Source organism: Aythya ferina (assembly GCF_964211825.1).
Source record: "Aythya ferina genome assembly, chromosome: 1".
In the NCBI taxonomy this organism is placed as follows: domain Eukaryota; kingdom Metazoa; phylum Chordata; class Aves; order Anseriformes; family Anatidae; genus Aythya; species Aythya ferina.
In genome coordinates this window covers 115,999,092-116,014,726 of record NC_140296.1, presented here as the reverse complement: position 1 = coordinate 116,014,726, position 15,635 = coordinate 115,999,092, and the positions used below count along the sequence as shown (strand labels likewise).

General features: G+C 36.6%; 1 protein-coding gene across 4 annotated transcripts in view; it reads right to left on the bottom strand.

Moving 5' to 3' along the window:
• The window catches only part of CBLB (Cbl proto-oncogene B), a 136,013-nt gene that overhangs the window by 52,004 nt on the left and 68,374 nt on the right, over positions 1-15,635 (bottom strand). For all 4 annotated transcript variants that reach the window (XM_084535667.1, XM_084535669.1, XM_084535668.1 and 1 more), the window contains 2 exons: positions 15,212-15,358; positions 3,900-4,056 (listed from right to left, as the gene is read on the bottom strand). In XM_084535667.1, coding sequence (XP_084391793.1) covers positions 3,900-4,056; positions 15,212-15,358 — 304 coding nt within the window. The remainder of the gene's footprint in view (positions 1-3,899; positions 4,057-15,211; positions 15,359-15,635) is intronic.

The following is a 15,635-nucleotide window of genomic DNA, read 5'->3' as shown; positions in this document are numbered from 1 at the left end:
GCACCCGGCCCTTGGCCCTGTGTTGAATGTCATGGGATTGGACTTGGCCCACTGATCCAGTCTACCCCTGCACAAGTCCTTCCTACCCTCAAGCAGATCAACAGCCCTGCTTAACTTGGTGTCATCTGTGACCTTTTGAGGGTGCACTCGCTCCCCTCATCAAGACTGCTGCTAAAAATGTTAAACAGAACTGGCCCCAATGCTGAGCCCTGGGGAATCCCACTGGCGAACATCAAGGATAAACATTAGATAAAGATTTTGAAGACCTCAAATTTACATGATCTCCTGTTTGTAGCCACACAAACTATTAAGGACAATGTTTAGTGAGAAAATGCAGAGTATGGCTTTGGGATGGTTTAATCAAAACCCAACTAAGCCTATTCTTGAGTGGTTCTGAGGCACTCCCATAGGTAATGATAAGTACCACTAAGACATGAAGCCTAGTAAAAACACTTATTGGAGATGTTATTCTTTTTCTTATTCTCTACTGATTGTTTTCTTCAGTTACCATAAATATATTAGAATGAGAAAACAAAACAAACATCAACAGCAACTCTATTGACCTGAATAACAAATGCTTCAGAAAACTTGGTGAAACATGCCTGATATGCTATTACTTAAAAGAACATAAAATATTTCTTTACTGTGAAAGAAGAATGATTTTTAAGGAGTGGGTTAATACAAACATATTAAGTGTTCATAGGCATCACAGGAAATACAAGAAACTGCCTCTCAATGGTTTAGAGTATTTCTGGTTTTAATGTATTTCTCAAAATATCAGGGCAAGAGAAGTTAAGCAACAGAAGAGAAGAAACTCGTGTTCTTGTGTGCCCTGAAAATTCCTTTCAAAGGGACTTCTAAAGGCTAGCAATGTAGAGATGAAATGCTTTTTAAGTGATGCACTTGAGCAAAATATTGTAACAGTAAAATCATATTGTAATTATGATACACTCCCTAGGCAAATCCTAACCGTTATTTAAGCACGTATGAAGACTTATTTCAGAATGCATGCCTCTTCAAATCAGATACATGGAATGGAACAGTAAGGTTTTAGCACAAAGGCCATAAGAAACCGCAAATATGAAAATTTGTACAAAACAAAGGAAAAAAAAAGCTATCATAGATGCAACACCACATCTTACCAGGTACTCTCTACATTTTCACTGAAGATGGATGTGACGAGGCTAAATCACATGAAAAATGTTTGTCACCCTAACTAAAGAAAAAAGGGAGCTGACTCTTCCCCTTTTGCCATACCAACGCCGATACTTCCTCACAAAAACACAACAATCTTCCTGTTTTGTGGGATTAAGTCAAAAATGATGATCAAACATTCAGTACTCTGAAGATTTTTTGGACTGTGGTAATGTGTGCAATATGGTGCACGCTATATGGTTCACAGTGTACAGTAACAATATATTAATTCTATATAATTATTCATATATAATAAGTATTAAAAAAATACATACAAATTCCTTGGTTGATTACAACCATCAAGCTTTTAAGCAGATATTATCTTCTTCTAATGCTTGGACTTTCTACAGAGCATCCCATTACTGCTATATGAAGATGACATGACAGTAGGACTGAAAATCAAAGGGCAAGAACTTGAATGTATTGAAAAATTGGAAAATCTAAAATGGAAAAGGTTGGTACACTTGTTCTCCTAGAGAAGTATTTTTGCATAAAAGGTCAACTTCATTGAACACGTTAACAGTGACGGAATGAAAATCCTTTTCTTCAAAGCATCCAAATATACTGCCATGCTAACTTCTCTCTGGTCAGAGAAACAGCACTGAGAGTTGTGCATGCATACAAGGGAGAGGCAGGGGGAGCAGCTTCACTTTTACAGGATCTCCACAGAAAGTAGACTTGCTTTCTTCTGTGAATAAGCATCATTGTAAATGTAGCTTTTCTGTAACAACCCACAGTTGGCAAAACAGTATTTTGATTACTTCAACAATTGGGATTTTCTCTCCGTGGGTGTATGCACACACAGTTACGGAAGCAGTTCAAAAACTCAAGAAGTAAAATGTAACCTCTGGGAGAGATTCTCAGACCAAGTTCAGTGCAAGTTCACTTGAATACTTACACAACTATTGCACAAGATGGTAATCAGTTTGGCAAGAATTCTCTGCTTCTTTGTTAAATTTAAAGTTAATCCTAACCAGTTTTCTTTACTTATATCAGTACTGCTGATCCCCTTTTCCTAGCACCAGGCATGGTAACAAATGAAAAGAGCAATGGCCTGACATAGAAGCTAAGCAATGCAAATTCATTGGTTTGCAAATCAAAGAAAAAAATCTCATTTGAGACTTCTGTCCTGAAGTTTAAAGCAATCTACAGGACTCCACAAAGAGCCAGAAAAAAACATTACTTCTCAGATCACTCACTTGTTTAATCAAGTATAAGATTTAAAAAAAAAAAAAAAAAAAAAAAAAAAAATGTAGTTGTTTGCTTTATCTGTGAGCAGAATGAGAGAGGGAATCAAATCCTATAGAAAAGAACCTTGAATAAATGCATTTCATAGTAATATAATGTTGAAGCCAATAGGCCTCTGACATTTTGCAGTGAAGTCTTGAGACCAAGATCTGGTCTTGACTAATCTGAAAATCTGAACAGATTGCCAAATAATGAATAAAAGGGAGAAACTTTTACAGAATAGAAATGGACCCAAGGCAGCAATGTTCAGGCAGGAATGTTTGATCATATCTGCACACAAAAAGCAAAGCTTAGGGGGATTTTGCTGAACAGCAACACCAGAGAACCTCCCAAGTTTTATTCAAAGCACTATAACCTGCATGACTTTGTTTTTAAAAGTGACCAAAACATGTGGTTAAATTAGAAAGATTACTTACACCTTAACATTTTAAACTCTGATACAGTTCTGACTCAGAACAGAGAAGAGATGATCAAAACCAAAACTCTAAACTAAAACCGTTAATCACCTTCTACCAGATCTTAATATCAACTTTGTAATAGCCCCCTTTCCCAGAAGAACAAACCCAATGAAGCTAAACAGATTATCACAAAACACCATGGAAGATGGAACAAACATATGGCCATGGCTTTGGTGTAATATTGGTAATTTGTACATATCTCCAACAAGGTAAAGAACAATATGCCAGTTTAGCATTCTAGGGGGGTTAAAAACACATAAACAAACAATTAAATATTTGGATACTTCACAGATAACTATAAACAAAGTAAAAATCCAAAGTGACAAATTCAGAATCAATGCATTTAATACAGATGAAAACCAGCAAAGCCTTCTATATTGACTCAAATACTCAAAAGAATGTCCCCCTTAAAGTATGTTCTGTAGAAAGGGCACAAGGTTAACAGAGGCATGTAATATTTCTCTGAAATAAGCTTGCATGTATGTTGTTATCTACTGACAATAACACAATCAATGCTATTCCCACAGATAGTCCCTGATTATACATAAACAGTAGAACGTTATTAATGGCAAAAATTTGTCCATTTAAAAAAAAAGAAAAAGAATTAGGCCTACACTTCATTAAAAAAAAAAAAAAAAAAAAAAGAACTCTTATGCAACTTTCTTGATATGTTTGTAGAAACAATTCACCTGAGTATATGTAGCTACAGAAGTACAAAGAAATAAACAAATAATATTTAGATAAGTACCTGAAGGTCTACATTTGTAGGAATGCATTTAAGAATAGTGCAACATATATAAACAGCAAACACAAATATATTGTGATCATATGTATGTGCAGGAATGAAGAAGGTGCTGCTGGATATCTTTTCCAGGTGTCAGTTTTGGGGCATCAGCATCCATGTCCAAAAACATTCAAATTCCTGATCCCTAGGTACTAGTGACTCAGGTCACTAAGGTTCTTGAAGTCATACAAATATCTGAAATTGTCAAGTCTTACCTGAAATAATCTAGTGAAGATATCAAACTCAAAAATTGAAATGTAGTCATTGCAGGTCAAGTCAATAGTAGATTTAAGAGCCATTGCTTCCAAACCAGAGCTTATCTGATGAACTTCATGAAGGCACTGCCTGAACACTTTCCATGGCACTATAGTTCTGTGAGGGGGGAAGTAATAAATTTAATAAAATCCCAAATTTAATACCTTATTTAGACAGCAGAGATTGACTTTTGAAGTAGTGGCGCATTCATTCGGTTTCTCAACAGACAGAGAGAATCAAGTTATTTGAAAGGAGCCTAAGGAAATGAAAGAATGGTTTATCTTCCCTTAAACACAGTGGAACAAAGAGACACTTTATTTTGCAATGATAAATATTCAAGCTTCCTTAGGACAATAGAAAGAACACTGTGGAAAATGAAATATTCTACCAAGCAGGTACAGTAACCAACCTTGCACTGTCTCAAAGTTAATGTAAAGGACCACCTCTGTGCTTGGTAAGGAACTCCCTTCTTCACAGCCTCTCTTCTCAGAATGATAAGCATCAATTTAGTATCTACTGCAATAATATTTTTTAAAACTTAGGCGCACTGGCCAAGTAACCTTCTTATAACGAACATCCAGATACCACCACCACTGGGCCAACGTTTGTTACAGCCTGTAACAGTTACATAAATATTAGAAGACATCTTCTCAGATCTTCACCTGCACAATGGGGAGTATATTCAGAGTAGTGAATGTGGGAAAGTGTGGGGAATCAGGATAGAGAGTAAAATTATCTTCCTTAATACAAAGCCACAATCTGTCAAACTCAGTTTCCATTTGCATAGATAATGCAGTTTAGTTATTTTGCCAACCAGGTGCTTATATTTGGAATCTGACATGAGGCTGATCATTTGAAAGTTCTCTATTTCACCACTCTCGAATCTATGAGAAACTTTTCACTAGTAGCAATTCTTTTTCTCATGTCATTGGGATCAAACCCAAATTTTGAAAAACCACAACACCTTCTCTTGTAAAGGTTCTGCCTCACACCGAGGACAAATGATACGGTATTCAAACATACGTAAACTAACCAATATATAACCATTAATCAATATATAACGATTTTCAGGACTTAAGTTCTCACACATTCCTAGTAATATTTTTAATGACTGCTAAATGTCAAAAGAAGACAAGAGACATAGGCCTCACATACTCATCAACATTTTCTTGCAGTTTTTATTAGTTTACATTGCCTTATTTTTATATGGGTCAAAATACTTTATTGCAGCTTTTCTATTTCCTTATGTGGGAATGCATATTACTTGGTACTACAATATTGTACAGAAAAAGACCAACTGTTATTAAGTTGGTTCTGTATAATACATATTTTAGAATTAAACCATATTAAAACAGGTAGCAATTTGAAGTACAACACCAAAGACATGCTCCTGTATTTCTACCACACCAAGCATTCATTGTATTTGTAAATGTTATTTGGAGGCTTACATTAAGAAAGTCATAAACTGCAAAGTTTAATAGATCTCAGCAGATACTTTCATCTGTGTACGAAAAACAGGAAACCACAAAGAGCTGAAGAGAGATACCACATCAGATGCCATTTAAGAAAGAATGCACATCAAATTTTGATTATGGTAAAGAGAGAATGAAATGTTGCACTAAGTTCAGAGAACAAAATTGGAAAACTTAAGTGCTTCTGTGGTGTTAAAAGTTGCCTTCGTTCAAGTGCCTATTGTTTATTTAGTTCCTGTAACTGTGGCTCTGAAATATCTTCTGAATCTCTCTGTAAACCACCTGAACAGTAAGTACTAAGATCACACTGAAATGGGGTCAGAGTTAATTAATCCCTAAATAAAAAATATCCAATAATCTAAAAGGAAAGACTTTAGCCATTAGAATTTAACCTTAAGAACTGCTTTTTCATGCCTCGTCTGAGACAAATTCACGAAAACATGTTAATTAGATTTGATCAATAAGTAGAATCGTTCACCATCTATCTCTTCATTAGCCTGTAGCTTCCCCCGACCCTACCAGCAATGAAGAAAATACACAGAAGTCTTCAGAAGACTTTTTTTTAGAGCTCTGCTTTGGCTAAGATAGCAAACGTTGGAAGTGAGTGATTAGCTAATGAAATAACACTTAAAGTTATGTTGTGGGATTTCTCCAAGAAAAAGTGTCCAAAAAATGAGGTGTCCCATACGTAAAATTGAATATGATCAGTCGAACTGTTTTCTGCTGAACTTTATGGAACAGGTCTTTTACCTTCTGCTTTGTTAAATAAACGGTGAGAACTGGTTGTCAAAACACGTTAATCCCTATTTCTCAGCAGCTACTGTTATACAGCCCTCATCCCTAAATACTTTGAGAAAGCACCAGCCAGGGATCATTTCTCCCCGTGTCTCTCTTCAGTTTATATATACTAACTGCTGTGCTCTTTTCTGATCTCGCAGACAGCACACGCATGCTCCTATAAGGGTGTTGCTGAACCTTCACAAGGTTCAGGATTCTGCAACATCCTCATACACTTCTCAAGAACTGAAACCAGGTGACCTTTTAGGCACACTGCAAAACACCCTCTGACAGAGAGCTAGGAGAGGGTTCATTCAGAATGCTTCCCACAGCGATGAAGGAGTGAAAGAGTCTTTTGTACATGTTGTGTTTTTGTTTGAATGAACATTTCACTGCTGCTATTTTCTTGTGTTTTAGGGAATGTACAGCCTTTGAAAGGCACCTTTTCATTATTTAAATCTAGAGTTATTTTAATTGTTTAGGGAGGGAGTGGAGGGTGGCAGGGGCAGCAGGAGAGGGAAGAAAATGGGACCAATCAAATCAAAGTTTGAGACTGGAACCGTCCGAGTTAGGAGCACACTTAGAAAATTGTTTAAATATAGAGAGATTTTTTACCAAAAAAAATGCCCTTACAAAAAGAAAAAAAAAAAAAAAACAAAAAACAATCATGATGAGATAATGCCTGCAGCATTCAACTCCTGAATCACAGAAAGTATCTGCTACAAATATTTTCAATTATTTTTGTCCTTGTAATATTTTTTGTGCCATGCTGTAACGATACCCTGCACTAGAGGCTGGCAGGTATTCTGCAAAATGCCCGATGCTATTAGGCTGACCTGTGGACACTCGTCTAGGAAGAGAAGACTTAGTCAGCTCTGCTACAGCTCTTCAGAAAGATCTGATATGACAGCCCTGTAACATTAGTTCTCTATAGAATTAGGTTGAGTAAGTGCACTCAGTATTTCATGTATTTGGTTGTAATTACATAAGCCACCACTTGTAGTAGAATGCACACAACTGCAGCTGAGTGATTGCACTTGACTCAGTTTTTGATGTCTAAGGTTAATGCATCAATTTAAAGAAAGAATATACAAAATAAAAGAAATAATCCTGATTTTTTTTTTTTTCTGAAAAGACTTCCTGCACACATCTAATCTTTCTTAAATCAACTAAGCGATCTGTATCCTGGCGTTCACCTTGGGGTTGCCTTCTTATTTAAGCATCTTGTCAAAAAAAAAAAAAAAAAAAAAAGACAAAAGCCATTTCCTCTCCAAGCCTCTCAAAACACTGAAATACTAATTAAAATACTAATTCTCCACTTTTTTTCTCCAATAGTAAAATTAGTAAACATATTTAAAGAATAACAATTAATTCACAAATGCTCTGAACAAAGTACAAACCTTATAAAAAATACTTTCATATAGGATGGCATCTATTTATTGTTATTGTTATCTCAAAAGAGCAGTGTCAGTCAAAATTCTCAAAATACAGTATCTTAAACACCAACCACACAATTTCCATATGCCTAAAGGAGAAGGATTAGAGTCCAGGACGTAATTTTCAAGCAATTTAGCAGAGGAATTTAGGTCCTCCTTTTCCTCCTGTCCAGACCATGTGTAGATGGGAATTTTTTTTAAAACTCCTTGAAAGTAACTGCATTATTAAAAAGCAAAAGACATTAAAATAAACCTGGAGAGGAAGTAAATATTTTCTGAGAGTTTTCAGAGTACAGTTTTTCAGTAGAACTACAGTAATGCAGCTATTCTGGAACGACAAGTGACACTGCATCCATCTGAACTACAACAGACCACAGGTATGTCTAGGAAGGTAAACACGTACCTGTGTAACTTACAGTGAACATTTCTGTCTCCAAGAGACTCTCTCAAACGTTGCCAGAAAACATAACGTGAAAAGGGCATTACTGTATTCACAGCAAACTCAAAAATATTCAAGTAAATACTGACCCAGATAGAAACAACATTCCTAGCACATCTGCAGTGAGCAATGTGGAGTTTAGTTTACCATCACTGAACAGAGCATTTTCTTATGTCGCTTCGGTTTTAAGTGAGAGGCCACATATTTTCATTGCTTCTGAGCTGCAGAGCAAACAACTGACACACTTGAGAAGTTCAGTCCTAAGGGAAAAAAGGAATTCCGCCATATCATGCCAGTACATTCGTTAGATAGTGACATCATGCGGAACAAATATAGACAGTTCTAGCATGAGAGAGAAGGTAAAAGGGAGAAAATGAGCCTTAGGAAATAGGGAATATACACCACTTAAAATATCCGTTTCCAAAGCCACGTAACTGGACATTGCTTGTGAGACAGCAGGTTAGTACTTCCTTAAGGGACACAGGAAGTCTGCATTTCCTGAAGAGTCCCTAAAGAGAGAAACGTATCTATGTATTTCCAATTCTGATCTCCAACCACAATCCAAAGCTCTTGCAAGCTTATTCAGTTTAAAGTATTGCCTTTCCTGCCTATCCACCAAGAATCTGTTCTCCTGTCTCAATCTTGTGCATCAACTATTGTAACTTTCCTTTTCTATCCTTTGTATATGCAATTTTACCTTATTCTCAGCCATCTGGAATAGCTATGAAAACTGCTGTCCTTTTCTGCTTAGTTAATCATATCTTGAATCTTTCCACTGACTAGCTCTTCTCTGTAATATTATCTATCTTGTTCAAACCTGCTGATATATTTGTACAAAAAAGATTTAGGGAGATTTGTCTCTCTAGCCCTTTGGTTATGATACGTTCTGCCTCTGGCTCATTTTTTTTTAAACAAGGGTACCAACAACAAGCATACATGTATTTCCCATGCTGCTAATTAGCCAAGGAAAGAACTGTCCTTTAAAAGCTCCATTCCCTGTTTATTTCCTTCTCTTTATGTTTTTTTTTTCTGTTGCCAAAACACCTATCTTTATGGTGATAAAGGCTATGGCACTCAGATCAATGCCTCTTCCTCTTTCTTTTCTCTGTATCTTTTGCTTTCTCCTTACACTTGAGATCATATTCAGATTAGAAGCTCTCTAGGCCAAGACCACCTCCTTCAGTCCATATTTTTTACAGTGTTCAGGCAACTGGGTGGCTCTTGGGCACTATCAGCAGCATAAACAGGAAACCAAGTAATAAATTAAGGGGATCAACAGGGTGTTAAAACCAAGCTTATCTGAGGTCTCATTTTCTGACAGCCGAATGTTTTCAAGTCTTGCATTGTGATCCACGCCTGTTTTACTGCTTCTCTGAACCCAAGCCACAGAGGCTATGTCAGCTCTACCCTGAGCCAAACAGCACTGACCACAGCAGAACCACAACCACTCAAAATTCTATAGTATCAATCCGAAATACCCTGTTTAACTGCTACTGAGAGATCAATAGCCACATTTTCCCCTAAATTCCAATGAAAACAAAATAAATGTTTGAGGCCTAAACTGGAAAGAAGAAGAAACAAAAAAATATATATAATATTGGAGCTTTAAAATATTAATGTGTTTGACCCTAGCAGTGAAATAATTTCCATTCCCTTGGAAACTAAGGGGGGGAGGACGTCAGTGTATCTGACAACAATAACAAAAATGTTTTCATTTTTTTAAGGTTTCACAATGAAGTGTAAAACATTAGAAGATAAAATAAGTGGTAGAATTTTGGAAAAATGAAAATCTAAGAACATTGACATTTTGATGCTGATTCATTCTGCAACATGAAGACAGCCACAAATCACAAATTTCAATAGTTACAAAGCCCTGCATGACTTCACCATAGCTTACAAATTCAGGGGCTGGAAAGATCGGTTAGGTCATCTCACCCACTCTCCTTCTCAGTTCAGGATTGCTCCCAGTGGTATTTTGCACGTTTTTACTCAGAACAGAAAATAAGTAAAAGCTGTAAGGTGCTATTAAAATGAGTGAGGAACTGGGGAAAATTAACATCAAACACTATACAGTGATAAAATGCAGATAATGAAGAAGCGATCGGATTATGTTTTATATGCATATTTACAACCCACTGGGGATTACTAAAATATCTGTAAACGAATGTAACTGCTGATTACATGCCTTCCAATTTCACAGTACCATTTGCCATTGCTGTTCAGCTATGTATTTAACTATCGTTTGCCTCAGCACAACTATAATGGTAAACCCCAGATAGAGATTCATTCCACTAAAACCACTTGCTCCAGTAACTGCATTCCAGTAACCAGTACAAAATTAGCTCGCACCTTCTCAGTCTGACCACTTTCCCGCTTTTGACACTACCAAGCCCCTTCTTGGTATGGAACTTAACCTCAAATCTTGACCTTGGCTTTGGTGTAAAATTTATCCCTTAGTTCTTTTTCAGACAGTCCTTGTATTTTCTTTAAGAGCCTGTCTTCTTCCTCATAGCCAATGAGCTACGTAGGCTCTTGGCCACTCCGGTCCTTCAGCCTTTGGAAAATTCTTGCTCATTTCTGGCTTTTGTTTTCACGAAGCTAATCCAAAATTCTCTCTATTCCTTTGTATCCCTGACAGCTTTTCTCAGTCAGCTTCCTTGACAAAATCCATACACCAGGACTCTCCTGGGCCTTCTATTTGGACACAGTTGATCTCACCCCCTACTATGGATACATACTTTGCCCTTACAGAGAAACCAATTCTTCCATTTCTTCCCTCATCATGCTGCTGAAGACCATTTTCTCCCTCCATCCACATTATCAAAATCTCATAATCTCCCATCTTGGTTTATCAGTCAGAACCCCCCCCCCCGAAACAGCTAAAACCCTTATTAGTACTTTCAGACCCTTTCTAAATGTCTTATCACTTTTGAGATTTCCCTTTCTCCCCTGAAACATAGAATTATTAAGGTTGGAAAAGACCTCCAAGATCACCTGGTACAACCATCCACCTACCACTAACAAGTCATGTCCCTAAGCACCAGGTCCAACCTTTCCTTAAACACCCTCAGGGACGGTGATGCCACCACCTCCCCTGGGCAACCCATTCCAATGCCCGAGTGCTCTTTCTGAGCAGAAATGTCTCCTCATTTCTAACCTGAACCTCCCGTGGCACAACTTGAGGCCATTCCCTCTAGTCCTATCACTAGTTACCTTTGAGAAGAGGCAGACCCCCAGCTCCCCACACTTTCCTTTCAGGTAGTTGCAGAGAGCAATAAGGTCTCCCCTAAGCCTCCTCTTCTCCAGACTAAACAACCCCAATGCCCTCAGCCACTCCTCACAGAACTTGTGCTTCAGGCCCTTCACCAGCTTTGTAGCCCTGCTCTGGACACACTCCAGGGCCTCAATGTCCTTCTTGTAGTGAGGGGCCCAAAGCTGAACACAGCACTTGAGGTGCGACCTCACCAGAGCAGAGTACAGGGGGATGATCACCTCCCTGCTCCTGCTGGCTAGCTATGCAATACTGGAAAACCTCACTCTAACTATTTAACATTTTATTTCTTTTGCACTTGGCCTATGTAAGGGCTGCTGATTTCCACTATCAAGTTATCTGCATCTCTCATGAGTACCATAGCATTCTCTAGCTACTGACATTATCTATAAGTTTTGTAATACTGAATCAGAAATGCAAAAGTTGAAGACGGATTTGAAAGCCAAGAATTTCTGAAGTTATGTCAGCATACTGTTCTGATGGAGCCATTCAATTCCTTTGCTGAGATCTACTTGTTTTTTTCTACAGAAAAGTCAAAGAGCAGCTACATATGTGATCACCAGAGACTTTCAATATGCCTAGCTATTTATTCTGCTGAGTTCAAAGTCATGTGAACATACATCCGACTTGTTTTAAACACTAAAACAATGACTGCATTCTATGATACTTATTAATAGCAAGCTGAATAAACTTGAGTTACAGCAGCAAAATTTTGCAGCAAGTGTCCAGACAGACAAATGTAACAAAGCTAAAAAAAAATTAAGTTCCTCATTCATTGGGGGAGAGTGGTGAAAGAAATCAGATACAGAAAAAACTCTTTAACTACAAATTGGGCTCTCTGAGACTGCATCTTTTGGATTTTATTCCTCAGCAAATTAAAACACGTTGCTTTTTCTTTTACTACAGTTTATCCATCAGAAGTCAAGATCCAGTGAAACTTCTTATTCGTGCTCTATTCTTGAGCAGAATTCCTTACTGACCTCAAAATAATGGCTGCTGTTTTGCAAACAGGTGAGGAGCCCAGGCTTGCCCTGTAAAATAGAGATGCATCCAGGGAACATGTAATAGAGTTCCTCCCAGCACGTCAGCAGTTGCAGTATATAACTCACCAGACCTGGAAGTTTAACAAGACCCTAGGGGCCTACCCTTAGGTGGTCAGGTTAAAAACAGATTTTATCATTTGTTTGCAACACCCTAAATCTTGATGTAGACTTTACTTTTAGGGAAGTGATACTAGCCTATTTGCAAACTAATTTGTCATAACAGGCCCATTGTAAAAGATGTTGCTAAAAGGCATACCTGCCATATATTTCTAAATGGATTAGAAGACAATTAATGTTTAAAAAGCTTCAGGCATTTTGTGTAATGAACAGATTAAACGTAATGCCAAAAAAAAAAAAAAAAAAACAACACCTTTCCTCATCTGTTTATTTGTCATACATGCTGTTACATGCTTTACAGTTACTTAAGCACAATTAACTAAACCTGAGATAATGCCAAGGCTGCCAAGCATATATCAACTCCTCACTGCTTAGAAGACAGGTAAATAAAACAACTTCAATTTATTAGAAACCGTTGTTATTTACCTAGTCTGAAAGAGCAGCACTTGACACTGCAAAACTCAACAAACTTCTAGGCTATACTAGGTGACCAGGTTATGTATATAATTAACTGTACATCCTAAAATTACCTTGATTCCTGGGCATTTTTGGTGCATGGATGCTTTAACACACACACAGACACACACTATAAAAGTACACACAAAAGGTGTGGGGTAAGGGAGATGGGAACAGTAAGAGGATTAGTACTCAGAATTCACATTTAAAGTTGCCTTTTATGAAGAAATTTAGATAAGCGAGAAAAACTGAAGTGTAAAAATAGGCACAGCAAGAGCTCTTGGGGCCCTGAAAAGGATTAGAAAGAAACACTCCAGGAACTGAGTCAGAAAAGAGTCAAGCATGAACAGACAGGCAAAGGTAGAGCTCAGTTGTTAGACAGACCAATGAAGTCGAAAAATCCTTCTTACCAACCTTGTTCTGATAGTTTATTTATATGTCACAGTATCCTACTGTCTGACACCTCAGGTACCTGTCTATTGTACCAGTGTCCAAAGGAAACTAGCAGGACCACAAACTTGAAGAGAAGCGCTTGAATCTCACATAGAAAGTACAAGATAGCAGAGAAATACAAAGAGGAACGTAACAGTGAATAGGGAAGACGATGAAGCTGGTTAAGATCAGACAGCTGATAGCTAGAAACAGCAGCTTGCTGTTAAGATAAGATGTGTAAATCCAGAAGATAGAAATTGAACTTGTGATCAAGACAGCAGGGAAAGGTCATTCAAGGACAGAGCCCTACAGGAAAAGAGGATCATGAGGAAATGTAGATTCTGAGAGCTGCAAAGAAATGGGAAGAAAGAGAGGAAGAGAAAACCAAGACACTGAGCATAGATAATCACGATCAAGTCATTTTTTTGAACTACTTTTTTCCACTTATTGATAGATACTTGATTTGATCTTCTGAAGATCAAAATACATAAAAATTTTGAGGATAATCTGAAAATTGACATGGGCAAGACAAAACATGGATTCCTTCCCTTTAACAAAAATAAGATTGATACAGTGACTTGATCACATTGAAATATTATCTACACGGGCAAGAAATTTGTTAGAAAACTGAAGCTATCAGAATACACTATTAAACCTAAAAGCTGGAAGCTAGCAGTAGGTGTGTTTAGACTAGCAAAAAAAAAAAAAAAAAAAAAAAAGGAAAGAAAAAAGGAAATGAAACTGTTGTAAATTCGCACTGAAACATTACTTCACAGAAGTGCCAACCTACTATGCTTGCATTCTATATAAAGAATGAAAGGCTAAATTTAAAGAGCTGCTTTTGCTCAAAGCATAACAGATGGTTATGGATCCACAATTGGAGAAATTGCTCTGTGATTTGCTATGGCATACATCATGCAAGATATCAGACTTAACAACCATAGTGATGTCTCTATTATACTGTAAAATGTACAAATCTCTTGCCCCTCCCTTTTTTTGTCACAGTTATACTAATAAACACTCTGTATAAGAAAGTGATCAAGCTATACATCTTCTATTCACCTATACCTTAAAATAAATTGTTCCCTAGAAAGAAACAAAACAATACAAACTTTTAACTGTTTTATTTTATATTTTCAACATTAGATTTACTATAAGGATTTAGCCAGATATCTACAAGTTAAGTTTAATGTTCATTTTATGACCAATTCTTGAACACTAAGTTTATCCAAAAACTATTTTTGATGAAATCTTCCACCATATCTCCACTATTTTACCTCTTTCTGTAACAGAATTTTGATAGAAGAAAACATTAATCACCTGTGACTATAAGTAGTAGAGATGTAGAAATCACTTCATTTACTTTAGTGAATATTGTATTTAGAAAGTAAAAGAAGAGATAAAACATACACTGTACATGCAACCAATATCAAATGCCTAATTCAGACTTCAGATTTATCAACTGTAGAATATATATAATATGAAATAACATGATTTGCCATGTACCTCATGAAACAATGTACTTACTCTCTTCACCCTAGAATGAAACCAATAAACTTTATGCAATCTAGTCCAATTTATGATTTTAAATACCACTGACAGAACTGCCTGTGCATTTTTATTAATCTTTTGAGTGAATTACAGCATTGCAACAAAGTTGCTAACAACGAATCTAGCAATTTCAGATAATTTAAAGACTTGGACAAGAAAAAACATTTAAAAGAGGTCCACCCACATACTTAAACATTATTTGAATTTTTGAAAATATCATTCATTTTAATGCTAATGACTAGAAACAATTAAGAATTCTGCAAAATGTTAGTACTTACTTGTCTCCAAAGAATTTTCTCCAGAAATCTGCAGCATCTGCTTTGGTGATACGAAAATTATCACCCTGGAATTGGCCATTTGGAAAAATAGCCTTGATTTCTGCTAGCATGTGGCTGAAGATGAGGGACAGCTTTGTTAGATTTCTCCTATAAATATAATAAGAAAAAAAAAATAATCAAATCCTTAAACTTGAATAGGTCTTCCAGAATCTCATATATTCTGCATATCTATGTAATAATTACTGCCTGACACAAGAAAAACATTGTACTTTCAACTGAAAAGACATCGTACAAATACAAATTAGTAGTTTGTGTTTGCATGTACTTCTGAGTACATAGTTATCACAGGCCTCCATGAATACAAAGAAAAAAAGAAAAACCTTTAAAATTTATTTTTATATGTGAGATCAAACCTATTTCAGTC